This window comes from Leptodactylus fuscus, chromosome 5 (genome assembly GCF_031893055.1).
Source record: "Leptodactylus fuscus isolate aLepFus1 chromosome 5, aLepFus1.hap2, whole genome shotgun sequence".
Taxonomy (NCBI): Eukaryota; Metazoa; Chordata; class Amphibia; order Anura; family Leptodactylidae; genus Leptodactylus; species Leptodactylus fuscus.
The window spans coordinates 166,972,992-166,999,882 of NC_134269.1; the positions used below are offsets into that span (position 1 = coordinate 166,972,992).

General features: G+C 41.6%; 1 protein-coding gene across 1 annotated transcript in view; it reads left to right on the top strand.

Annotated features, from left to right (window-relative positions):
* Positions 1-2,167: 2,167 nt before the first annotated feature.
* The window catches only part of UBTD2 (ubiquitin domain containing 2), a 63,684-nt gene continuing 38,960 nt past the window's right edge, over positions 2,168-26,891 (top strand). The window contains exon 1 of the mRNA XM_075274708.1: positions 2,168-2,321. Within this exon, the coding sequence (XP_075130809.1) occupies positions 2,252-2,321 (70 nt within the window). The 5' untranslated portion in view covers positions 2,168-2,251. The remainder of the gene's footprint in view (positions 2,322-26,891) is intronic.

Sequence of the window (26,891 nt, forward strand, 5' to 3'; positions counted from 1 at the left end):
TGTATTAGACAAAGCATTTCAGTTAACTTATAGGAAACCTGCCAGGTCAATTTGGGACACTACACCATCTACAGGTCTTTATAGACTGAGGGTATATTGTCCCAAATCATCTTAAATCCATCTGTGCCCGCATTTAAAAGAAATAACCTTTACACTTATCTAGCAATGAGCCAAACGAGCTGTATCTCTGGTGCTCCCCACGCCTGTGTAGTTTTTCAGTGAAGATGAGGACGTACACTCTAGCTTCCCTGTGCAAGTATCGGAGGTACACTGCGTCGGCATGAGAAATACAGTGGCAGAGTAAGTATAACATTTTTTTTTATTTTTGTTTTGGGCATGGATGGCTTTGTAACAGGGCAACTTAGGACACTAAATCTCCCTCCTCTCTCTTATCCCTGGGAGGATTTCTAGGGTCAAGGGTGACTTGCTCCGCCACTTTCTCACAGCCGCTGGAACGGTCATCCCACGTCATTGGCGTAGCCCGGTGGTTCCCTCCTTGACGGAGTGGCTACAGGAGCTCCTCTTTAGGAGGATGGAGGCTATAGTTGCAGAGGACCTTGTGGATTTGTCTAAATTCGAGACCCTCTGGCGGCCGTGGGTCATGTTTCAGGATTCAACTGAGTTTTCTTTCCTTTTTCCCTAACTTTTTTCGGATGGTCCCTTCCTTGGGGCTTGTGGGTGCGTTTGTCCCTTTTCCCACTTTCATGTTAGTTGTTGTTTTCCTTCTCTCCTATTGTTTCCTGTACTTGTGGTGTGTTGTCCTCCCTCGGTCCTATGTTGTTTTGGTCACGCTCTTGGAGCCGTGCTGTGTCTTCAGATGCTCCTTCTTTGTTGTTTAGCATTGAGTACGCGCCTCTTGTTTCGCCCACTTTGGGCGCTGTTTTGTTGTCCTAAAGTTATTGGACCTGCTCTTGGTTTGTTTTTGTTTTGCATTCTTGGTATATTCTATGGTTTTGTCTATTTTGTAAAAATTTTAATAAAACTCAGTTTACATCTAAGGCTGAGTTCACATGGGGAGCAGAAACGAGGATTTTGGCACCGAGAGTGATGCGGGGAGCCGTGTCAGGTCAAAACCCGCTTCCGACAGTTGCGGCTTCCCCCTCCGGAGCAGGCTCAAATGAACGGGCCGACCCCAGGCAGATGTTGCGGCTCAACGCCTGAAGAAAGGGCAGCCCACGTATTTTTTCCATGAGTGGCAGCATGCCCCTCACAGAAAAAAGTAGCCTGGCGGTCTACATAGACCACCATTGTGAGGAGGTAGATTATGATGTGGATTACACGCCATAATCCGCCCCCTTAGTGCCCGTGTGAACTAGCCCTAAGAAAGGTCATTTATTTGATGCTGTACACACTGGAACTAGTTTAAGGTGGAACAAACATATGGTAGTTTTCCTTTAAAAGCAAAGAAATTGAAATGTAAATAATTACTAATTTTCCATTTTTTTTAAACATTCAGTCTAGTCTAGTCACACTAGTCACCAGAAAAAGGGTCCTGAGCCCCCTCCCAATTCTTCTCACTGTGGAAGATAGTGGAGAGTACCCCAATAGTGTGGCCATTGCAGGGTTCCTGTACCTCGCATCTATATTATAGTGGGCAGAACTTGGTATGAGGTTATTGGCCTGTACTTGTGTGTAGTTTGAGGTACAATATGTATATATAATATAATGATCTATATATAATAGGACACTAACCATGGAGGGACATAAGTCTGCATGGGAGCTGTGTACTAGAGGACTTCATGTTATGTGCATTGGTGAGAGCCTCCACATACTATACACGGCCTCACACAGGGATGGCTCTTACAACTAATATTATGACAAAATGAGATTTTTTCTGTCAGTGTTGACAAAACATGGAGGGAAGTTCACGGCAAGTTCTTAAGAGGCCGGAAAATAGCATAGCGGATCCAATGGATTGCGGCGCCGGCAGTGTAACGTGCTGCCCTATACATGGAGACACAAGCCGGCTCTCGTCCTTCCCGAAGACATCCAATGACAGCGGCTGCATGGCGGAGATCTGAACGGTCCCCACTCAGTGACCAGCAGCTTACGGAACCCGCCTGTGACGTCATCATCACGGCAAAAGGAGGCCGGTTCTGCGGGGTGTGGAGCTCGGTGACGTCAGAGGCGCGCTGCCGCGACGTTCTCTTTCCTCTTCCCCGTCCCCGGCTTCGGTGCCGCGCAGCGTGAGCGCGCCCGCCCGTGTGAAGGCAAGAGGGAGATAACGGCAGAGGCTGCCCCGCCGGCACCCATGGGAGGGTGTGTGGGCACTCACCACGACTCCTCGGGCAGCCTGAACGAGAACTCGGACGGGACCGGAGGTGAGGAAAGAAGGAAGGATGGTGTGGAAGAGGAGGAGAGAGAGGGGGAGGAGGGGAGATGAAAAGGGATTCGCTGCTCTTTTGTCTGATATTGGCCCGGTGCAGATAATGCCCCCTGTGGGGTAACTAGCTCTGCTGGGCTGCCCCCTACACCATAACCTAAGTGGGGGTATGAAGTGTATGGCATTAGGGGAGCACTTGCATGTGAGAGCTAGCTCTTGTCCCCACTGTCATGCACCCCACTACTTTGGGGTTCAAGGCACCCTGGTATAGACCTGAGATAGCTCCTGGCAGTAGACCAGGCTGACCTAGGGGTGCGCTGCTTGTACCCATCTGTCTGCAATGGATGCTAATATGGAGAGCCATACACTCACAACTATTTCTGATACCAACCCTATCAGACTTTGGGGTGACTTTTCTCCTGGGGTGCCCACAGTTATCGCCCGGCACTGTGTTACATTGGGCCAAACTTTGTATGAATGTAACTTTTGACTCCACATTGTATCGGCCATACTGTGTCCCGCATATGCTGGTGGTGCAGATGTCCTATAGTCTATGTTTATATTCACCTTTCCATACTATTTAGTGTATACATTCTTTACATTCGGTAAACATGTGTAGTTATGCTGTGTATGTGTGTCTATCTATCTGTCTTCTATATAATATATAATAATATATATCTTTACCAAAAGTATATCTATAGAAGGGCTGGACAAATCCCAATATGCAATGGGGTGATTTATCAAGGGCTTTGTGCCGGTCTTTTGACGTTAAAAGAAAAAAAGTTGCAAATGTTGCACGTTTTTCTCCTTTTACACTTGTCCTGTCAGCTTTTAATAAATGAAGAAGAAAGTGAGCGGGCTTTAGCAGATGTGAAGCGGCCTCCTAAAGTCTGAACGTGGAGCATCTTACTCCAGCACACTTCACATTAAGACTGGCATATGAAGCACCAATCTTAATAAATTCCCTCCAATGTGTATAGAAAATTATTCATGAAAATGTAAGGATATGTTCACACGACCGAGTGTGCCATTCATGTGGACTCCGATGCTCTATTCTGATCTGATAATTGTAGAGCAGATCCAATCGGAGCAGGACAGAACCCTCCATAGGAATGAATGAAGCACAGGAACGTATTCTGATGTGATGTGAGTGTGTTTCTTGTGTCTTCTGTTACCCTTGGTTCACATCTGCGTTTGGTAATCCGTTTATGGGAGTCCGCATGGGGACCCCCCAAATGGACTACCGAACGCATTTGCAAGCGGTGTGCAGTGAAAGCACACGGACCCCATAGACTATAAGAATCAGGCGGTCAGGAAAGTAGATTGTGAAGTACTTTTCTTTCCGCATGTTCCCTGCGGAGATCTCGCAGCAAGCACACGGAGTCCGTTATAGTCTATGTGGTTCCGTGTGCTTTCACTGCACACCGCTTGCAAATGCTTTCAGTAGTCCGTTCGGGGGGGTTCCCATGCGGATTACTGACGCGGATGTGAACAAGGCCTTAGGAAAAATAAATAAATTGGCCCCACCTCGGCCTGCACACTCAGTCATGTGCATGAAGCCTTGGTTCTTATTTCCTGGAGTGGTCGGACTGGGTTAAGATTAAGATAATCCTTTAATAGTCCCACAGTGGGGAAATTTCAGTAAGTTAGCTATAAGGGTGGGGAGGGTTTTAGCTATAAGGGGTGCAAAGGAAATGGTTGCATGTGGGTCCTGTTGTCTAAGTGGGTGCAGAAGGCTCCTCTACCACATACTGTAAGAAGAGACCAGGCCAATAAATGTCCATTCATGGACACGACTATGAATGCAAGAACTTTCTCTAGTCTGGGACTTGTCAGAAAACCAGCCATGATTTCTTTATTGTGGACAGGTTATCAGGCAGACACATACTATATATGAGACGATGGGGAAATCCTATCTGTCAGACTATAGATAGCTCATTCATGGTTTTATCCATTGGCAACCTATCAGGACAAAAGACTGCGACTACTAGGGCTATATTCATAACTGTGCCGGAGTCTCCGCTGAACACCCAATGATTCCCATTATAGTCAATGGGGTCCGCCATGAACAGCTAGCTTAGTGGTTAACCTCTCTGTTGTTCTGGTCCTCCAACGGAGAGACAGTGATAGTGTGAACCGGGCATGAAATGGTTATATAAAATCTTTATATTTAAAATTTTATATTTATATACTTAATATTTACCAAAATGTATACGTTTGTCTATGTTCATGGGTTGTCCATGAATCAGACAAACTCCATAGGGGTTCAGGCAGGTGTAACATAAAAAACCTACTCCACTGTCCTCAGTTATCCACCGCAGTCCATTAGGTTCCGTGCTTCAGTCCCTGGAAGCCCTGGGCACCATGTGACCGCCATGGGTAAGTAATGATGAAATTTGGACTGATCACTCTCTGCCCAGGGCACCTGCCAACAGAGGTGGCAGGTATATAGGGTCATTGTGCTGTGTCAGTGCAGATAGGGGGCATTATAATTTGTGAGCTGGGGGAAGGGGGCATTAAACTCTGTGAGGACAAAAGGGGATCATTACTGAATGTGTGGATGCAAAAGGGGTCATACTTTAGAGGGGCATAAAGAGATCATTAAACTGTGGGGGGTGGGGAAGAGGACCAATGTACTATGTGGGTGTAAAAGGGAGCCATTTTACTATATGATCAGTAAAATGTATCGGAGCAAATTGTGGCTGTTATACTCTGGTGAGACAGCATACTTTGTGGGGGCTTATAGGCCATTATACTGTGGGAGATCTTAATGTACCTATCATACTGTATGAGGGGCATAAAGGAGCCATCAATTTTAGAGCCGGTGCTGGGAGCTGCCTGTTCTGTGTAGCAGCTGATCTGTGGTGGCCCTGACAGTTGGACCCTTGACAATCTGAAATTGGCTTGCTATGGTAGGATAAGTCATCAGTTTTAAAAAGGTGGATATGTTATCCCGGACTCACTGGTTTGGGGATATCTGTCTGAACAGTGGGAGTCTGACTGCTAAGACCCCACCGATCAGAACAGGAGCCCGTTTCCTTGTTACAATGGACGGCAGGTTGAACACTACATTTATTCTCTGTGGGACTTCTGGAGATGGCGCTCAGCATTTACTTTTTTTTTTCTTTCTATCAAAGTTATATTAAAAAGTGCAGTTGACATACCCATCATAATGTGCGGTTAAAGTGCACCCACTTGGCATCCATTTGTAAACTGTTACATTATACTGGCATACCAGTGTGTATAAACATCAAGTGGCTTTCCTAGCATAGACGTGGATGGTGCACAATTGATATGGTGTGAACTGAGCCTTAGAAACAAAGGGGGGATTTAATCCGACTGGCTTTTCCTATGCCAGTTTTAATAATTTCTGGTGCAGGTGCAAGATACGCCTGAATGAGTAAAGGGCTTCAGCCTCACAATATTTCTGGCATATTCCCATGGGCCAGAATTGAAATCTATGCCTGTTAGTGTTTTGGCGTGAGTTATAGTATATTTGTTGGGTTCAGGCATCCCCTCCATGCTGCCCACTTTAGAAAGTGATGAGTGAGGAGCAGAAAGATCAAAGTGGTTTGTGTTTGGTTGAAGGAGAGAGAGAAAAAAAAGCTAAACATTTCCTATAAATACTCCCGCCTATGTCGGTTGCCTGGTGTAGAGGGGATAGCATTGTATTTTTCACATCTTTGTGCTTACCAATGATTTGTAAAGCTCCAACACAGTTTACTACCGTATATACTCGAGTATATACGGTAGTCTATGGTTACATGTACATCATAGGGTCAATGGGAAAACTGCGTAGACAGCACATGGATGATATTATGGTGCCGTTCATGCTCTCTATGGATCCATTCATTTCCAGCAACAAGCCCAAGCCGCTAGACAGGCAGAAATAGGACCTATCCTGAGTGTTGCCTCGTACATGGACCCATGTTAATACATGGGTAAAAAATAATTGATCTAGCGCTCTGACACAGCACACCGTAGTGTACATGGACCCTAAAGCTTCTCTACGCTTAGTGATTTTATAAACCTAGTGTAAGGTTTTATTTCTCCACTTATTGAAAGCCTTTTTGTAAATGTTATACGTGTCACTGTTAATTCTCGTAATATCTTAACATCTTGCATCGTAATTCTGTACTTAAAATTAGTATTTGTGATAAAAGGCTTGATTTGCTTTGATGCAAATGTGAAAGAGCAGCAGAGGGAAGCTAACCTGCTGGAAGGCACAGGCTGCCCGGATGCAGCAAATGGACATCTTGTAGTGTGACAGCTGTGTGGACCTCCTGCTGATCTTTGCTCCAGCACCGCCCTGGTGGAACGTCCTACATCTGTTCTTTGTCCCCTGCTCATTCTGTAAGTGTAGTTCACACTGGGCTGTCAACATGACTTGCCACTTTCATTTCCACAACTGACGGAGATACACCCAGCTGTCCACAGCCATTAAGGGCAGATGGGCTTGGGCTTGGCCTCGCATAGTGTGTTGTTGCGAACCATCACCGATGTTATCTATGTGGTACGTTTCCTGGTTTTACCTTCATACTCTGTAGTCAGAGAACAGCAGCACTATCATTTTACCTTGAACATTTTACCTTTGACTTATATTTTCATATTCCAACAATTTGACTGTGCATAAAGAGTACTCTAAAATCATAACATTGCAAAGATGTTATAGGTTAGTATTAGTCTAATATATACACACTAATAATGAACATGTATCGGTACAAATTATTTTAATATTATAGATTGCTTCGTTGTTGTACAGTTTTTGAAAAGGACATCTAGGGACTTACAGCTTCCCAGGGTTGCTGTCATTCAGTTAATCAAGAGTCTTAATTAACTAATATACCCAATTCCATTCAGTGGACTGAGAAAGCTAGAAGACAATACATGTAAAGGTTCAGGGTTTTAGGACAATTGGCCATAAACAGGAAATGATCTAAACTGATTGTATATTGAATGTATTTCCAGGACTGTGCTTTCTTCAGAGACCTGAACTCACAGTATCATGGTTATCCATGATGGTGTGAGTCACTACAGTACTGTATGACAATAGTTATGATACAGTAGATCTATCGCAAGGCCGTGACTCGCAGCATCATAGATAACTATGATACTGTCTGTCCAGATCTCCAGAATACTGGAACCTTTAGGCTGGTCTTACATGACCGTAGTGGTTTTTGCGGTCTGCAATTTGCTGATCAGCAACACTAACCTTCATTTCAAAAAGTAATTCTGCAGACGTCCGTGTCCATCGGCACGCACCCATAGAGTTCTATGGGACAGTCCGTGCCGTGCCATGATGTCTGTGACTTTGCGGACCTGCGGTATTCAGTGTGGACCCCGGTCATGACACACCACGGATAAAATATCCAGTGGTGTAAGAGGCCGCACTGAATACAATGTATCCACAATTGAGAACCCAAATTGCGGACCATTTGCGGACTAAACTTACTGTCGTGTGAGACCAGCCTTAAATGGGTTTGCAGTGAACTAAAAATATATTTAACTGTGGGTAAAAATGTGGGAATCCTAACATCAAAAAGTGATATCCCCCCTCACTGATACTTGTTTTAGTCCAGTTTCGGGAGTCCTGGACATTACTTGCTATTACCTCTGTATACACACAAAATCCTTCAATATGCCTTCTCAGCCAGTAACTGAATGGAGAAATGAGCGCTGTGAAATATTTGGAAAGCCTCCTGCTGGCTCTGGTGCCACTGTTCTGGTGGTCTTGTAGTAATGTATATCATTTATGTGACCACTAGCCAGTCACCGGCATCGGTGGTAATCTTGCATGTATGGCATATGACCACATGGCTCAGATGTACATGGTGTCATTGCTGTAGGACCATGGGGGATTTAATGGGAAACTAGAATTTCTTTCTTAACTTCATACTATTTCATGTCTATGGTCAGTTTTCTTAATCCCTAATAACCCTCTTAAGAACTGCTATTTTCTGTAAGCGAGATCAAAGAGATGCCTCAGCGATGACTCTCATTTCTGGAGGATTGTATTGAAATTATTGGAAGCTGCGTAATGCTTCATTTGTTTCTAGGGGCCATTGTGTGAAAAGGACTTTCCAAACTAAACAGCACATTTGATACAGACCTGGATACTTTCTATTTTTTCCCCCTACTTTTTAAAAAAAATATGGTGCCACCGTAAATGGTTTGGACACAGGGGTTTGCCATATGCATGAGCCCTCAGCCAGATCTACAAGAGTTTGAAGCCAGTCAAGTATGCTACAAGCAACATGTGGGAGCCTGGTCTTATGCCTGACACATAGTTGTAATAGTCATAAATGTTCTGTTTCCTTTCCCCCAGTAGTAAGAATTGGGTCATTCTGCTCGGTGCCTGTAATTAACATTACAGCATGATTGTCATAAGATTCTCACTGCAGACTAGATTGAAGCACAACTGTGCCTAGTAAGTCAGGGCTTCAGAAAATGTGTTTTTTCCATAAACGTCCATTACCTTTCTAAACCCGGCGTCACCTGCCCCCCTTGGCTGCAATTATTTGTAAGAATGCTAAAGTACATGTTTCTTCTTCTTCTATAGTGACTGAGATTTATGCTTATTATGAGTATGTTTACATGACTGAAAAATTAATTGTGAAAAATTAGACGCAGAATCGATGGCTGAAAAGCGAGAGCTTAAAGGGAGCCTGTCGCCAGGGTGAAGCCTATTAAACCAGCAGCACAGGTAGATAGGACGGGGTCAATCTGGATATACTGGCTTTTCCCCCTGAAAACCCGTCTCTCTGTTGCTGAGAAATTCACTTATTTCACAATATGTAAGTGAGCAGTCTGGAGCACTGAGGGCGGCTGCATTGCTTCTAAACTACTATGCTCCACACTGCTGTAATACCGCTCCAGGATACTGTATAGATTCATAACACATGGAGGTCATTTTACTATGGCAGATGTGCTACATACTGAAGTATGTAATTTGGGGTCATTTCTAAGTGGCGTCCTAAGCTGCACTGAAACTATCTGCAGTTTGGAGAAGGGTTGGGGAGTGTAGAGTACAGAGAATCTAAGGAGGCTTCACAGTTAGAGACCTCCAGGATATGCTTCTCATTGCAAACCATGGAGATTAAAGTTTGCAACCAGTAACCCCAGCAACAAAGGTAGGCCTTAAAGTGTGACGGTCGTTTCCCTTTTTTGTTTGGTATTGTATAGGGTGAGGCTTTATGAACCTATTCATAATACATAATGTATATTTTATTAACCTAATGCACTTTGTTTTAGTCGAAAACTACTTCTAATGTTCTCCCTAGTAATGCTCTAACTAAGATAGATAGATAGATAGATAGATAGATAGATAGATAGATAGATAGATAGATAGATAAAAAAAATTATATATATATATATATATGTTTTTTTTGTTTTTTTTTTACATAAATGTTCAGCAAATCCCTTTCTATACAATAGGGGAAAAAAAAGGAAAACGAGAGTTACACTACTTTGTATGTAAACTGCTTTACAGGTCTCCTATCTGGTGCTTGCTCCCTTTAATGGCATGCCTCAATTTTGAGCCAAAGTACCGGTCTAAAGTATGGAAACCAAATCGTGATATAAAAAACAAAAAATAATTCAATAGGATAGTGCCAGATTGATCACACAGCATGCGTCACTGTGATAAACCTGGTGTATCTTCTGCCTGTCTCTGCTCCATTGTTGCTGTATGAATGCCCTGCATCATGGGGACTATTCTGCTGAATGCTGCGTCTGGAGGACTAGTGTCAGAAATAAATTTGCCAAGTTTCCAGCCTATGAATAAGTAATAATAATAAACATTTTACACTTGATGGCTGAATATTTTAGGTGTTACAATTAGTGCTTTGACATCATTATTATTCCTTGTCACGTTTACACGGTTTGCTTTCATGTAGACTACATTAAAAATGTACAGTCTGGAAGGGATCAGGAAACACGATGACTTGCTCTAGTTTCATCAGAGGTTGCAGCTCAGTGCACACAAAATTCACTATATGTTTGGGTATAATCGTGAGCATGTGAAAATGGATTCCCTGTATCTATAGAGGGTTATTTCTGAAGAAACTACATGGGCTTGTGCAAGTCCCATTGAGATGAATGTGGGACAGTTGTAGCAATTTCTGCAACAAATCCACTGCGTGTATACATGGATCTTGCTAAAATAATTGTATAGATTCTGTATGTATGACAAAAGCGAATTGATGTACCTTGACATAAACATTTAGAGTGTTAGGTTTTTGTGACCTCCTGTTGTATAAAGTTGTTCTATGTAGGATTTTTCCTGAAAAGATCAGAAACTTTTTTTATTTCTTTTATTTTTTCAAGGATTAAAAGTGGTTTTGCCCACAAACAAAACAGTTTAAATTTGGAGATCATTTAAAATTAAACATTTTTGCAAATATAATAAAGAATAAATGCAACAATATACATTTTAAAATTTTCAGTTTTAAATATTTTCTCTGACCACATTTAGGGTTGACAGTTTTTTGGGGATTTTTTTTTTTGTCTTTATGGATTGCCAATGGATACGACCACGAATGCAGGAACTTTGTATAGTCTGGTACTGATTTTCTTATTCGGACTGGGGCATGCACTTTCTCTACCTGATAATCCAGCTGCAATATGGAAATCAAGCCTGTTGTTCTGACACCAGCAATTGAGGATAAATAATTTTCGTGGAATAATCCCTTTTAATGTTATCTTTTGGGTAGTATGTTGATCGTTGGAGGTCCGACTGCTGGAACTTCTCCGACTCTAATCACTGCATGTAAATGATAAGAGGTGAGGGTACCTTCTTTAACTCTCCACAATGCTATGTGAATGCCATAAAAACAAAACGCAAATAATAAATTATTATACTGGGGTTGTTTTTGTTTTGTTTTGTTTTTTTAATTTCCTGTGGACCCTCCCCCCCAAAAAAAAAAATAAAAAAAAAATAAAAAAAAATCATGCATCTCCCAAAATGGTAAGAACTAAAAGTACATTTTGGCACTTGGAGAAAAGGACCTAATTTGGCTTTGTTGGTCGAGTCTTAAAGGGGTTTTGTCATTACAGACACTTAACCCCAGCGATCAGGAAAACTGCTTGAAAGTCCCCATGTATCCTTCATGTGAATGTGCGACTGAATCTATGGGGCTTCTGAAGAAATTTGGGGGACGTTTGGGCCCCCATTCTCCTGGTCATATAGTCAGACCGCCACTTATCCCCTATTATGTGAATAGGGCATAAGTATCTACGATGGCAAAATCTTTTATTCCCACTCTACCCTGCGTCTTAGGCCTTAATGGGCAGCCTGTGGTATATATTTTTACAGTTTATTTGGAGATTATATATAACATTGCTTTATTGAGCTCCTCTTCTGTTTAGGAAAATTCCAGGTCTTTTAACCACCTTGTTTAATAGAAACCATGGCACTTAAGTGTTTTTGAGAGAGGAGGGGTTCTCTTTAGGACACTTGTTCATGCACACCCAGGTCCTTGCCTAAGGCAGGGTCTGATAGGCTGCTTGTCAAGATAATAGTGACATGTATAATACACAGCAGTACAAAATTCCAGGGTATTCTATGTACACAAGCAAAAGGAAAAGTTTATAATAAAAACAAATCACAATTTCCTGCACAGAATTCGCGCGGACACCGCGTGAATTCCACGCGGAGTTGCGCCAGAACCCGAGCCATTTTGCCTCGTGTGAAAGCTCCCTGATATGCTGCTATTCAGTCTCCGTACTGTCAGGTGGGTGGTGATTCTTGGCACTTACACAGTCCATCTCTGATTGAATCACACCCCTTTCCTAATTCTGCCTGATACTTTCCATCTGACAGTACACAACCCAAGTAGCATAATAGACAACCAAACTAACAGCACTTATTACTCGGTAAGGGTGGGGACTACAAAAAGAATTCCATCTATTGCAGGACCGGTGCCTATTAACATTTGGTAAAAAGTGGAGGAGAGCGTGATGGAAGAAGGTCCTCATTAATCATATCAACCCAGTGAAAAAAAAAGAATCCCACCAAAAATTATATATGCAGTTAATTTTGTATACTACATAATGGCTCCATTGTAAAATATATCTTGCCCTGCAAAAATTAAGCCACCATACGGCTATGTTGACAAAAAAGAAAATTGACTTATTGATCTAGAATTCGTCCAAGCAAAAGGGGTCAAAACAGTGTGTGGGGGAGGGGGGACAAGAAAAACCTGTACCTCAAGCTTTGTTAGTTCCTTCTGTAGGAGACATACATCAGGAGTTTCCTCCATTCTATGTCTTCAGTGGATGACTATAATGTACTACAATGGAAAACCATAAAGTGGCATATGTCTCCCATTGTACAACGGGAGTAAAAAAGCGCTATATATAAAAGGGCTTTCCTATACAGCAGGGAAAAAAAGCCTATGCATACTGTAGCAGTGAATGCTGATAAAGCCGTGGGTCCTGTGGATACATTCAACCTGTGCCTTAGGACCTTTCCCAGCACATGTGCGAAATGTATTGAAATAACAGTTTGTGAACAGAGTCTTATTAGTAGGCTCTTATAAAGTAATAAAACTTCCAGGGCATTGGCCTCTGCTAAATGCAAGCTGCGTGAGACATTGCATTTTCTTCCCACAAATTAGACTTGTGCCGTTGGATAACTGCCTTGGAAGTTGCAAGACAGACTGAGAATTGATGCAGAAAGCAATTAGAGAATTATACAGTAAACCTAGGAGCTTTTCTGCCAAAGGAGCTGACACAAAGGTCTTTGGTTGGTGCGGAGAATCAAATATTAATGGCAATGTAGAGACTTTGGTACATTTATAAATTTAGCATGACTAGCTTGTTAGAGACTTCTTCCCTAATGAACAATTTTATGTAGACTATTTGGCAATGTAATGACTAAAATATATTTGGGTGGTTCTATAGCAAGATACTTTGCAGATCTCCAAACTATTATGGAGATCCAGTGGTTTAATATGTCTTAACCCTTTAATGAAGGCGGATCGTTATACTCTTCGTTTTGGAGTGTAGGGTCTCTCAACTACTCCTAACCTAGTAGTTATCTGTGATGCTAGGAGTCCATGCCTCTCGCTGCACACTGTCCTTTAGTGATATAGTACGGTATTTCCCAGGCTGACCATGGCTCCGGTGACCTGAACATGGACCATCATAATGATTTATGATCCTGTAAGCTTCAGAATTATGCAGCTCTTCTGTCCTGCACTGGCATGATGCTGTAAGTTCAGATCATAGCAGCCATGGTCAGGCTGGGATATATCGCCAACACATGGACTATATCTCTCAGCCTAAACATGGTCACATGAGTCATTTTGATATGTAATCTGTATAGGCTGTTGTGAATGGAAAAGCTTTGATGATAGTTTAGTTTGGCATGTTTTTTGTTTTTTTTTTTGAAAATTTCATTTACTATATTTTTATATTATAAAATCTCGGAGTTGGGGGGGGGGGGGGAATAAAAAAGGAAAAAAACCTAGGTTCATGTTTTTTTGGGGGCTTCTGAGACTTGTCCTGACTTAAAAGAAGAGTAAATCTAAAGTAACAGGAGATTATTTTAGTCTGCAACATGTTCTGCATTCTTTTGAAATTAAATTTTGCAAAGACGCAGGTGTTCTCTAGGACTAAAACACTGATAGCCTTTTCTGTAGCCATTAGGATAGACAATGAGTGTTTTGGTCCAAGAAAGCTGCTTTATCATCTGTGCCCTCTATGTGGATCTGACCCTTTGGGCACCTGCTGATCAGAAGAATGAAGGAGCTGTGCAGCGTCTTAATCTAGACACAACCAATTACAATTGTTTTGCAACAAGGCACCGACTTGAAGGGTAAAGCCTGATCTCTGTTGAATTCCAAGTATATTTCTCACAGTTTTGACAAAAAAAAAAAAAAAACTCAGAAGGGAAGAGGCTAGTGTAGTAACTGGTGGGCCACAGTTAGTCCGGGTTCACACCACCCAGTGGTGTCCACAGTAGGAAGTAAAAAATGAGCTTCGGCCTCCCACCATGGTCCTTACTAGATTATCCTCAGAACAATGGGGTTAATCAGCAGAGTATCTCATGGCACAAGTTCTGTGGCTGAATGAGCTGCGGAATCTGCACCAAGGTGAATGGAGGATTCTCTTTTCCAGTGTCTTGGGGGAGGGGGGATTAGTGTCTGGTGCTGCCTCCTGTTTAAAATAATGGAAGGAGATCCTGGACAGAATTTTGGGCCTATTTAGGAGGTAAAATCTGCCTCAAAATCTGCATCAAATTATGTAGTGTGAACTTGCCCTTGGACGTTCACATTTCCATGATTTTGCTAGTTCTGGTCACTAGATCCATTGTTGGGACAGGACTTGTAGTCACATTAGGAACCTGGTAATACAAACTCATTATGTCCACGTTAAGATGGAGATCCCACATTGCAGAAACACAGCTTTTTTGGTGGCAGATTTTGCTGTAGTTTTTTGAGCCTAAGGCCTGGTTCACATCTGCGTTTGGGGAGTCCGCATGGAGACACCCCCTCTCCCCGAACAAACTACCGAACGTATTAGTGAGCAATGAAAGCACACGGACCCCATAGACTATAGCTTGGTCTGTGTGCTTTCCGCACGAATAATGCGGAGAAGAAAGTAGATCATGAAGTACTTTTCTGTCCGCATGTTTTGTGCGGACACTGCGCTGAAAGAACATGGACTCCATTATAGTCTATGGGGATCCGTGTGCTTTCACTGCTTACCGCTTACCAATGTTTCGGTAATCCGTTCGAGGGGTCCCCATGCGGACCGGCCTTACTCAGGAGTGGCTTGAAAAGGAATAGGAACTATAAAGGAAGCTCTTAGATTTTTTTCCCTTCTTTTAAATCCACTCCGGGCTCAAAAAAACTGCAGCAAAATGTGCAACCAAAAATGCTGCGTTCTGCAATGTGGGGCCTTCGCTTAAATGGAATTTATGCTGGGTTATGTGATATGGAGGTAACCTGCAGCACCACCCGTGGACTGTTTAATTAATATATATATAATATATAATATATATTATATATATATATATATATGTACTTGTGCATAAATACAACAGCCAATGTGAGCTGCAGTGTAAAGCATGAAGGACAGCAGACTCGCTGCCTTTGACGAAGCAGGTAGACTTTGGGATATTTTGTTCTCTCTTTAGACAGGCAGCTAATCTGCAGTTTGGTGTCTAATAGAGTAGCCTTCCATGAAGAAAATCTGATTCTTTTCTTCTAATCTTTCAGTATTAAAGTCCAGATAAAATGTAATGGTGGTTAGAGAAACCACGGATTATGTGAAGGCTGCTTTCCCTGACTATTCTCTATGTAATTTATTAGAAACCGAGGCTTCCATTTACTATTTAAAGATCTTTGTTGTTCTAGCAAATAAATGGACAAGACATCGATAAACGTGAAAGCTTCACCACCGCCGGGCTTAAGTCATTTTCATTGATAATTTATGCATCGATTTGCCAGGCAACAAAATATGATCCTGAAAAACATCTGTTTCAGAAGCTGTCAGACAATAGTAAATGTGCAGATTTTCTGCTGATTCAACATCACAACACAATATTGCCGAGGCTTTCTTAACCCTGTGCCAAACCAAATTTGTGGCTGAGAAAGTTCTTCGAGGCTCTATCGCACAGAAAGTTATTTTACTGCTTGTTTAGGGCTCGGCCTATTCCCCCATTTATTGACTAAATTCACAATACATTGGCCAACATGACACATTGATTGTTATTCTCAATACAGCATTGTAAATGTGTCCACATAGCAACAGGGCTCCTTATCTAGGTCATGGGTCTAGCAGGGAGACATAGGAGAAATCTAGACCTGCTGTTCATCTGATGGCAAAAAAAAAAAACAGCAGTGCATGATGTGTTTTATCATTTCTTCAAGATTCACCTTCACTTCTCAGAGGTTTTTTAGAACAGTTTCCTTTGTGAACAAAAATCAATAGAAATAGAATGTGGCAGAATAAAAATAAATCTGAATTATAGAATATCTTATTAACTAAATGTTTCTACTGTCTTTAATTCATGCCCTTATTTCTACGGAAAGAACATTTTACTGTACATTTGTGATTGAAGTCACAGGCCCAAAGCCTAGGGCTGCACCACTGAGAAGAGATTCTGATGTGTTTTCATCTGTTGTGTTAAGTATAGTGTTGTCAGCAAGAACTTGTTGTTTTTTTGCCTGTCTGAATCCTGTCAGGGTCTGGGGTTGCTAGGTGGGGTGGCATAGACACACAAGTCCAGTTTCTTTAGTCCAACACAAAGGTAGAGTTTTATTTTCACTCAAAAATACAGTGCAGCAACAAAAGGAAACAATACAAAAATAAATACCTGCCCGGCTAGGCTCTAACTGAACATAGAATAGGTTACCTCACCTAGAATCACAGAAATCAAAAGCCAGTTGACTCATTCAGGACACAGCTCCAAAAATGCAACCTCTGTTTGCTCTCCAGCCAAGCTCTGCCCAGAGTCTGCTGCTGGAGCTGACTTTTAAGCTCCCTTGATGAGCAGACTCTCTGCAGCTGAGTCGCTGCCTGAACATCCCCAAAGTGTGGACTGGAGGGAGGTGGAATGACAGGTCCCACTGCCATCCTACCTACCATTCCTAAAAATCCAGCCCAGTAACCAGAACTTTGAAATAACCCTCAGTAGACAGAATTATCTGCTGAGAAACATTCTTTCTGGAGTTTTCTCATCTCCCCCACCTTAGTAGTCTGGGTGAGATGTACACCCCCTCCATTACCTGAGCAGCCATATATATATATCTCTTCCTTCTCCCCTCTCCCTCCAGTAATAGCTACAGTTATGTGTACCCATATAGGCAAAGGGGGGTTGGATTTTCATAATTCTGTATTGCATAATTTGAGCATATCATACGACTCAATACATTTATGTTAACATTAGAATAGCCTAATCATGAGAATTCAGAATTTAGTATGAGATGCAAAGGTATATGACTACACTATGATTAAGGCAAATAAATGGTTAACGTATTTCAAAGATGTTGAGGTTCCTAAGTTAGATGTCCAGTGGGGGGGGGGAGGTTTAATACTTTTCTGGTTTCATGGCCTGAATACAATTTAAGGTGGTGAATAAGCTGTTGATCATTGAAAGTGTAACTATTGAGATACAATCCCAAGAAACTGGTATTGTGCTACTGTTCAGTGCACCCCTGCTCCATTAATTTCAATGGGATCGCTGGAGACAGGGCTTTGGTGTCAGGACCAATTTTGAGTGGCGTTAGAGTTGGGGGGGGGGGGGGCTTGAGTGGTACCTCACTGGCATTACAGCCACCATCACCTATGTGATACAAGCTACTGGCTTCTACCTGAAGTTTGTGTTAGCCCTCATATAGTCGCTTGTGGTATATGAAGGTGAATATTGGGGCTCCCATGTCCCGCTGCAGTAATGAATTGTTTGTGAAGTTGGAAGACACAAGATCCAGCAATGGCGATGCCTTTATTTTTACTGGATACTTCCAGATATCTTACTTTAGGGAGTAATTTTATATTGCAATAGATCATCGGAGGATCAAATATTGGGTTGGATCCTGTAGACAGTGTAAATTTCAACTGGACGTCTTAAACTACGTGTTATGTCTGATGCTGAACTTTAATTAAATTGATGGCCTATCCTTAACAATGGATCAGCTGTTTTTACGTGTCCGCGGCATTGTTTACATGCCTGGAGCTGCAGTGCTCACTTACTGTCTCTTTCTTAGTGGTAGTTATTATTACTGCAATGGTGTCCGATTAAGGATGGGTAATCCGTTAAAATGTAACTAAACTTTGTGACAACTTTTTAATTTCTTTTTCTTCATTTGTATACATTTGTAATCAACTTTATTAACAAATGTTGGCTCCTTTGTGTGAAATCCTGAATTTTTTCACTCTTTCCCTTGTTTCTGCTATTGAGAGCTATTCTCTGCATCTCGCTGTGTATGGTGTATCGGCTTGCGTGAAGTGAAAATGAGGATGGGGGAGGGTCACTTCAAACAGTTGTAGCTCAGTCATTATCAAATTTAGAACCTTGTTTGTGTCGTATGAAAGAGGAGATTCTCATCTTTCATATGACACGAAGGTTGAAGTTCTAACTTTATTATTTCCAGAGATCTCACTGGTTGAAAATAGTCTGGATTATGATATATATAATATATATAAAGCTGCATACTTATATACATATCTGCATACCCTTACTTTAATTTATAGGTTAGCCATGTAGCCCCAGCCTAATAGAAATGGTAAGTCCGGACCATTACATTATAGGTAATACAGTACAGTGCATTTACGTCATTCAATTCAACTTTTCTGGGAAAATAATCGGAGGAGCGGTGCAATAATTTCCATCTTTTGCCTTCATTTCGTCCCCTGGTTATTCATCTGCAAGTGAATGTAGAAGATAAGGTTTCAAGGTTGGAAATTCATTTAACACTTAGAAATGGCTTTAATAGTTTCCTGGAAATGAACATCGTTGTCTGGATAATTACCGTAATATTGGCGTCTGCTTTCAAGATTATCCAAAACATTTGCTTTCCTCTATTGATTGAAAGCAAATCCCACAACAGCACTTTTTTTTTTTTTTTTTTCTGAAGCTAATAATACCAGGAGCGTTCCCTTCATTCTTCAGACTGTGCCTTTAAGAGGCTGGCTTGGTCTAAATTAATTGCATGCATTGTAAACAGAGGATTTGAATGTGTTTGCATTGCCTGACATGACCAGTGGAGTTTCAGGCTATCATGCTGTGACTTAGAAGCTCAGATTTATTTCACAGCTGGCAAATGAGTGTGACCAAGGCCAATGTGCAGAGAAGGTTGTGTTTGAGCAGTAGCGTCTGATTTTTTTTTTTTTCCAGCAGATTACTGCGAGCCCAGGACACTGGTTCATTTCTGTGTAGTTTAACTTCAGAAGTCCAGATCAAAAAATTTAGAAACATAAGGTGGCCACGCTATTGTAAACGTGTTTTTTTTTTTTTGTTTTTGTTTTTTTTTTTAAATTACTGTGTAATCCAAGTATTGCAAGTCTTTTTGAAGTTAGCCCTCTTTCACATCAGCGTTTGGATTCCTTCCGGGGGAGTCCGTATGGGAAACCCCCCCCCCCCCAACGGAATCCCAAACGCAAGTGCAAAGCGCTGTGCTGTAAAAGCACACGGACCCCATAGACTACAATGGGGTCCGTGTTCTTACCGCCAGATCTCCACCGGGATCATGCGGACAGGAAAGCAGTTCCCAATCTACTTTCCTGTCCACGTGATTCGTGCGGGCAGCGCGCGGCAAGCACACGGGCGCCATTATAATCTATGGGGTCCGTGTGCTTTTACAGTACAGCACTTGCAATTGCGTTTGTATTCCGTTCTGGGGTCTCCATTCGGACTCTCACAAGCAGGTGTGAACCAACCCTAACAAGGAATGGTGAGAGTTTTTTCAGTATTTTATTTTGTAATCAACTTAGGCCTTGTGCAGTTTTTCTTCCAGGTATGATCTCGGCCTTCTTTCTAGTTCCAGTACTGCAGTGAAGAATATTGTAAAATATATGGAAAAAAAGCTATTTCATCTCTAGTCCGCAGCCAGCTAGACTTTCCTATGTAGAGCGATACATTAAAAAAAGCATTTTTGAAACGCAGATTTTTTTGTTGCAGATTTTGCTGCATTTTTAATTTTGAACCAAAGCCAGGAATGGATTGAGCACAATTTAGAAGTATGAGTCTTTATTTTTCACAATTATTTTATAGCCATTCTTGGCTTTGGCTCAAAAAGCGCAGCAACATCTGCAACAAAAAAGCTGCATTTCTGCAAAATGGGGCCTCAGCCTTAAAGGGAACTTTTCATGCAGATCTGGTTTTGTATACCGCCCTTCTGACAGTGGGGAGAGATTGGTACTAAAATTAATGGCACTGATATTTCCAGCCCCGGGGCACATAATGGGAAAGCCAGTAGTGCGCAGAATTCAGCGCACTGTCAGCTTTCTAGCGGTATATAAAACTGCATATGCATGAGGACATGAAAGGTCCTGTTTAATATATTGGGAGTCATATATGTCATCGTGTGCACTTTGCATCCTTGTGTCAGAGGTGTGTGTGTGTGTTAGGGATACATCTAATAGAAGGAATGACCTGAGCAGATTCTTAAATGTATTTAGAAGGAGAAAACCAAGCTTTTGCACACTGTACAATACATGTAAAGTACTGGTGGAAATTGTTTTTTAGGAAAAAGTATGAAATGGGAAGAATAGAAAGGAAAATGAATATCAAGCTGTGTCTTTATCTGCTTGCTTTTCAATTTGTCAAGAAGGATGAGTGTATTTGGGTAAATATGTCAATATAAAAATGGCATTGAAATACACAGTTTTACTTGGCCAAAATGTTGTTAACGTACATATTGATATTTATGTAAAGAAGCTCTCTGGCAAAAAATGTTCGTAACTGGACACCTTTTAAGCTATATTCACACGACTGAGAATAATGGTCCTTTTTTTTTTTAAATTTAATGTTGTAATGGACAGTCAATATATAGGTCATGTTCTATTTTTTTTTTCACGGATCTTTCTATACACTGTAATGTATGGAGGAGTCGTGAAAACAACTGCCCCCTTGGGTGCAAGATGGTTGTGTAATTTACCAGAACACTGGTGTGGATAGGAATAGTTGTGGTATACAAAAGATGCTCAGCTTTTCTCCTTATACGTTCTCCCCACCAATTTCTATGAAATGGAACTCGGCCCAACAATTTATAGATTTCCATTTTCCTGCATAGAAATGCACTTGAATTATTAAGAGGCTAAAGCGCCAGTCTTAACAAATGTCCCTTCATTGTATCCATCCTCCTACACTTCATAGATACAGTATCTACAAGAATCACATACTCTGTAATATATCTTTGTACGCGAAGGCTTCATGGACACTGTGAACATGGTCGCCACATGGCCATTATTAGAACACAGTGGGGCAGATTTATTAAGATTGGTGTATCGTATGCCAGTCTTAATAAGGGCATACTGGTGTAGGAAATGAGTGATTGATTTATGCTCCATCCTCTTCATAAATCTGCCTTTCATCCCTGCACCACAGAACGAGATCTACGCCAGTTACAAAATTAATAAATGTCAGGTCTCGATGTCCCAAACTTTCCCCATTCACATTTACACAAGGCAGAACACAAGGCGCAGAACAGGGGCTGTGCTGCACATTTGGCGGAATATGGGGTCTTGCGCCAAATGTGCACCACAGTATTATCTGGCATAGAGAGACTGTCTGCTTATGCAGCGTAACATTTTGATACTGTATATTATTGTCTTTCAAACATTGTTGTAAAATTGATTGTGAAATATTAATTTCCTCCAGCTGTTTTTTTCTGGGATTGTGCAATGTAGAAGCCAGGCTTACTTCTCATTTACTAATGGAACGGTTAGGAAACACAAAGCCATATTTACTCTCCAAATGGGAACGATTAGTTTGGAAATGTTTCCTCTGCCAAGTGCTCGGACTCTCATTCTGTTTATATATCATGAACAATTTTAAATTGGTCTCACAAGGCTGAAAAGCAACTCATTCTAGCATTGTTTGGGTGTGTCTATAAAATTCGGTCACTGAGCAGTGATCTTTTAATAGCTGTGTCTTGCCAGTATGCTATGGGTGTACATTATTTTACGGGTTAGGGTAATTGCAAATTTGGACAATGTACTTGAAATATGTTTTCACAAACTTTCACTCAAATGATATCAAGGAAAGGAAAATAATCTAGATTTTAAAATATATAGAAGTACTGCCTCCAGGTCCATGGTGTCCTTTCTAAAGGCAGCATAAAATGGTGCCTGGCAGCAGAATCCCTATGAAGACCTACATATCGGGCCTTAAAGGGGTTGTCTAGGTAAAAATAGACAACCCTTTAAGTGTTTAACTCAGCTGAGAGCAGTGAAAACAAAAAAAAAAAATGCATATTCGCCTGTACCCATTGTTATGGTGTCCTCCTGAGCATTTTCCTGAGTGTCATGGTTCTTCTGCTTTGGCAGCGTCCGCTAAAGCCACTGATTGGTCTTAGTGGTCATGTGACCGCTTAGGGCAATCAGCGAAGGGCCTGCAATGTCACTACCTGTGACATGACGGGTCCTCTTCATGAGGCCGCTGACTGGCGTCGGCGATCACGTGACCACTGAGACCAATCAGTGGCTTTAGAGGACCTCTGGAAGAGACTCGAGACGCCGCCGGAGTAGAAGAACCAGGACCCTGGCGCAATGGGGGCAAGTGAGTATGCATTTTCTTTTCACTGCCCCCAGCTGATTGAAACCTTAAAAGGGTTGTCCATTTTTGCCTGAACGACTACTTCACGAACCTGGAAATATTTCATTTGTGCAGGAGCAACACTTGTTGATGAGGATGTATCAGGTACATTGATAGCAACTACAACAAGGTAGAAGTGTCTGGTAACAAACACCCTTTAACACTGACCCTTTCTAAGTGAGTTTGGTCACAGGAAGATGAAGATTGCAGATGAGACTCCTGTATACATCTGTGTTTGTGGTAGGGAACGTTGATGTATAGTATTCCCACACACGCAGATGTATGCAGGGCTGTGTATGAGTACAAGGCTGGGGGCAAACTGCTTATGGTGCGATTCCCTGGAAACATGAGGTTTTGCAACATAATCTGTTTTTTGTTTTTCTAGTTTATCTTCCTCTTTGAGTTTGGTCTTTGATGTTACAACTTGTGACACAAGTAACATAATTTATAGCAGAGCTTTAAGGACTAAGCTAAGCTTTTAAAATTTTCTTCCATTTTAGGCTCAAGTTGCACAACATTTGCCTGTGATCGGTTGCGCTTTTCTGGATTTTAACTGTTCTCCATAACTGGCCTATGCTTGTATTTGGGGCACTGATTTTTAGTGTGCGCTCGGCCATTGGTTTGCCATAATACATAATAATGCTAACGTGTGGAGTGACTTGTCTGTACAGATATGATGCTCTTATTATGTAACAATAGACCTATACTCAGGCTAGAACCCACTGCATTATGGATTGCTATGATGCAATGAGTTCAGTCCAGATAAGACATGACATCCATCACAAGGACCATTTTACCTGAGCCACACACTGCCACCTTTGGCTCTCCTAAAAGTGAGTTTCATTAGGTATGGTCCTACTTTTCCTTCTTGCACACCCAGTCAAAGCTTTTTATTTGTGTGCCTATGCCAAAATCCATACACGTACTGTTTCCAACTTTACTGAGAAACTGTAACTTTTGGTTATTCTAGTTATTTTTATATTGATGTTGTGTTAAAATCTACCTGTGTCTAAAACTTCTAAAACCTTCAAACCATTCTAGACTTTTGTTTTTTTTCAACAGTAGGGGTCCATTAGCAGAGATCCAACTCCCTAGGATGAAGGGGCATGCATATTACTGTCCAGTTAGTTTGTAGATCTTAAGGTTTTCTCATCACAGACATGGCACATCCACAGAATATGCTATTACTGTCTTCTAGACGCTTCAGTGATCTAAACCTGTCTCAAGAATGGGGGTTGGGCTTACTTGGAGAGTGGAATGGAGAGTCACTCATATACAGCCAGTTGGAAATACCCCTTTCTAAAGCTAAAGACCTGTACTCTGCTTCCAGGAATGTGAGAGCCCTGTTAGACTAGTGACTGCCAGTTCTTAGACTACTGCTATGACAACTTTTAGACTTGCTGTAAGCTATTAAAATCTGCTGCTCTAGGAATTCTACCACTAAACCAACATTTTTTCTAATTACCACGTCGGAATAGCCTTAAGAAAGGCTATTCGTTTCTTATCTTTAGACGTGGTCTCCGCGGCGCCGTTCCTTAGAAATACCGGTTTTAACTGGTATGCAAATGAGTTCTCCGCAGCAATGAGGGCGGGCCCCAGCACTCAAACGGCGATGGGGGATTGGTAAATTTGCGCTAATGTTTTCCTTGTGTTACAGTTAAAAATGCCCCAGATGCCTGTAATACAAACATCTGTCAGAACTTGGTTGTATTGTGTTGATTTCTTGCTAAACCAGTACAGTTACTTGTAAAAATAAATCTTATGTTTTACATATGAGACTGAAAGCTATATCTCTTTCTTTATTGCAGACGCCAAAATATATGTAAATTTTCTTCGGTTAAACAGTTCACAAGAGAAGACAACAAAAGCCCATGAAAAGTCATCGGAAAAAACATTTTTCACTGGCTTTTTATTGGTTTTTCTTGTCTTTTGAGATGAGATATCATACTGCAGCAGCTTAGTTTAACTCTGCTACATCTGTACATATACCCAGAAGAATGAGTGTCAACTTCAGACAGAACTAATGAAGCATGTCACTTGACCACAAAGATAGTGGAGTTACAAGGAACTTCGTGTATGACACATTGGGGAACTGTTCAGCATTTGACGGAAGACTTCTGAGCATCCATTATTCATACTTCCTTTACGTTTTGGTTTTTTTAAATAACCTTTTCTCTGTTTTATAAATTATAGAAATGTTGACTTTTTTTTTTCAATGGACAGTTAGATAAAATATATAACATAAAGTCACTGACTTGTAAGGGGTGGGTGATTTGGGGTATAGAAGTCCTTGGAGTCTCATCTTCCCCTCAGTTGGTGGCAGGTGGACACGTAAGCCTAACTAGCCATGCAGCCAGGGGCTATTCATGTGTAGAAGGAGCTGCTTCCCTGACCAGTGAGCACTTCCCTCAGTTCAGTAAAAGGTCTCACTGGAATTGGCCTGCATTATCCACCCCCTAGACACAGTGCCACCTAACGTTACAGATAGAATATGTATATTGCGTTCCCTTGCTGCTAGGTGGCGCTCTAGGCAGGTGTCTACTTTTTAGTCATGGTTCTGCATCTACTCTTCTGTACAAGAGAAGTGCTGACTTCAAGAGTGTGGTGTTTGAGGTCACTCATAGAATGAGGTTAAATTCCTAGACATTCAGTCATGGATTTAGGTGTTACTACTGAAAGTTGTATATAGCTGTTTCATTTTGCAAATTTGGCCTACTTCTCTAAAAATTGAATCCTGATGGTTTTTATGTTTTACTCAAAGGCAGAAGTACTTTCCACACATTTCAGACGCTTCACAGAGTGAATACCTCAGAAAATAATACAGATCCCATGAAGCCTGGTGTAATGAACAATACCAATAAAGAATTTTCTTGAAAGCAGGTTATAAACTGTCATGTCACCTATGTATGGATAAAAGTGCTACATAATGGGCCGTCCTCTTGATAAAATTATTTAGAAATAATTATCTATTCATCACCATAGACCCTTATGATTCGCCAATCTGCTTCCTGGATCCTTTGGTCACACACAAAACCATTGGGTGCACTGAGGTGCCACATCTGTCAGCGATCGGCTGAGAAGTTATTTCAGTGTGTCCAGAGGGGTCTAAAAGTAAAGACCTGCAAGGGAGCCCCTGAAGCTTTTCAACAGAAGCAGGAGTCAGTGTGGGGAGGAGGATTTTTTTTTTTTTCTTATTAGGCTACAGTTACACGGCTGCTGTCAAAAAATACTTTTTTTTTTCACGTCTGAGTGTACGCCCGAGGGTAATCTGTTTTCAGAAATGAAATGAGATTTGTGATAACTGCTTGGGAAATAGCATGTTCTATTGGTTGTGTTTTTTTGTTTTTCTTGGATCGTTCACAGGGCCCATTTAGGGGGCGTTCACACTACCGTCTGTGTCCGCTCCTAGTGTCCACTCAAAATTTGGCAGGGACATTAGGAGCGGACACTAGCTGTGTCCATGACACCTGTCATTCACTTAAATGGGCATCGGGTGCGTTCTTTTGCACTCCATGCCCTTCCTTCCCTGTCCGCATGTAAAGATGTTCGACTTCTCAAGCGGACAGAAGAAGGAAGGGCACGGAGTGCAAAAGAACGCACCCAATCTCCATTTAAATAAATGACAGGTGTCACGGACACAGCTAGTGTCCGCTCCTAATGTCCGTGCCAGATTTAGAGTGGATACTAGGAGCGGATACTACCTGTCGGACACAGATGGTAGTGTGAACGCCCCCTTACAGCAATGGTCATGTGAATAGATCAATTGAAGTTTCTGGGGCCATTTGTTGGCCATTAATACAGCTACGGCCACATGGCCATGGAATCCTAACACATGAATGAGCGCTTGCAACATTCTGAGCCTTTTCTAAATACAAAAAAGAGAATCCGCTAAATATTACATTTCTCTGTTATACTAATAAATACAATTGTAGTAGTAATTTTCTGGTGGTGTTTTGATGTGCCTAGTATGCCAAGTGACAACAACCAAAGTCTTTCAGTGCTCTGATTCTAATTGACTGACTTTCACAATAGCAGGACTCTGTCTGTGACCCTCATACAAATGTTGGTACTGAAGCCTCATGTATATGACTGCAATCATGTGCAGATCCATGGAAAACTGTATGGATGGCATACGGGTGGACCTGTATACCACCTATGTTTTCCACTGACTATCAGTAGAATAGACAGACCAGGCAGTGATAGGATCTGCTCCATATTCTGCAGCTTGATCTTGCAGTATCTGTATGGGTCTGAAAAAACTGCGGCTGTGTCTGTCGGTCCATAGAAATGAATGTGTAATAATGG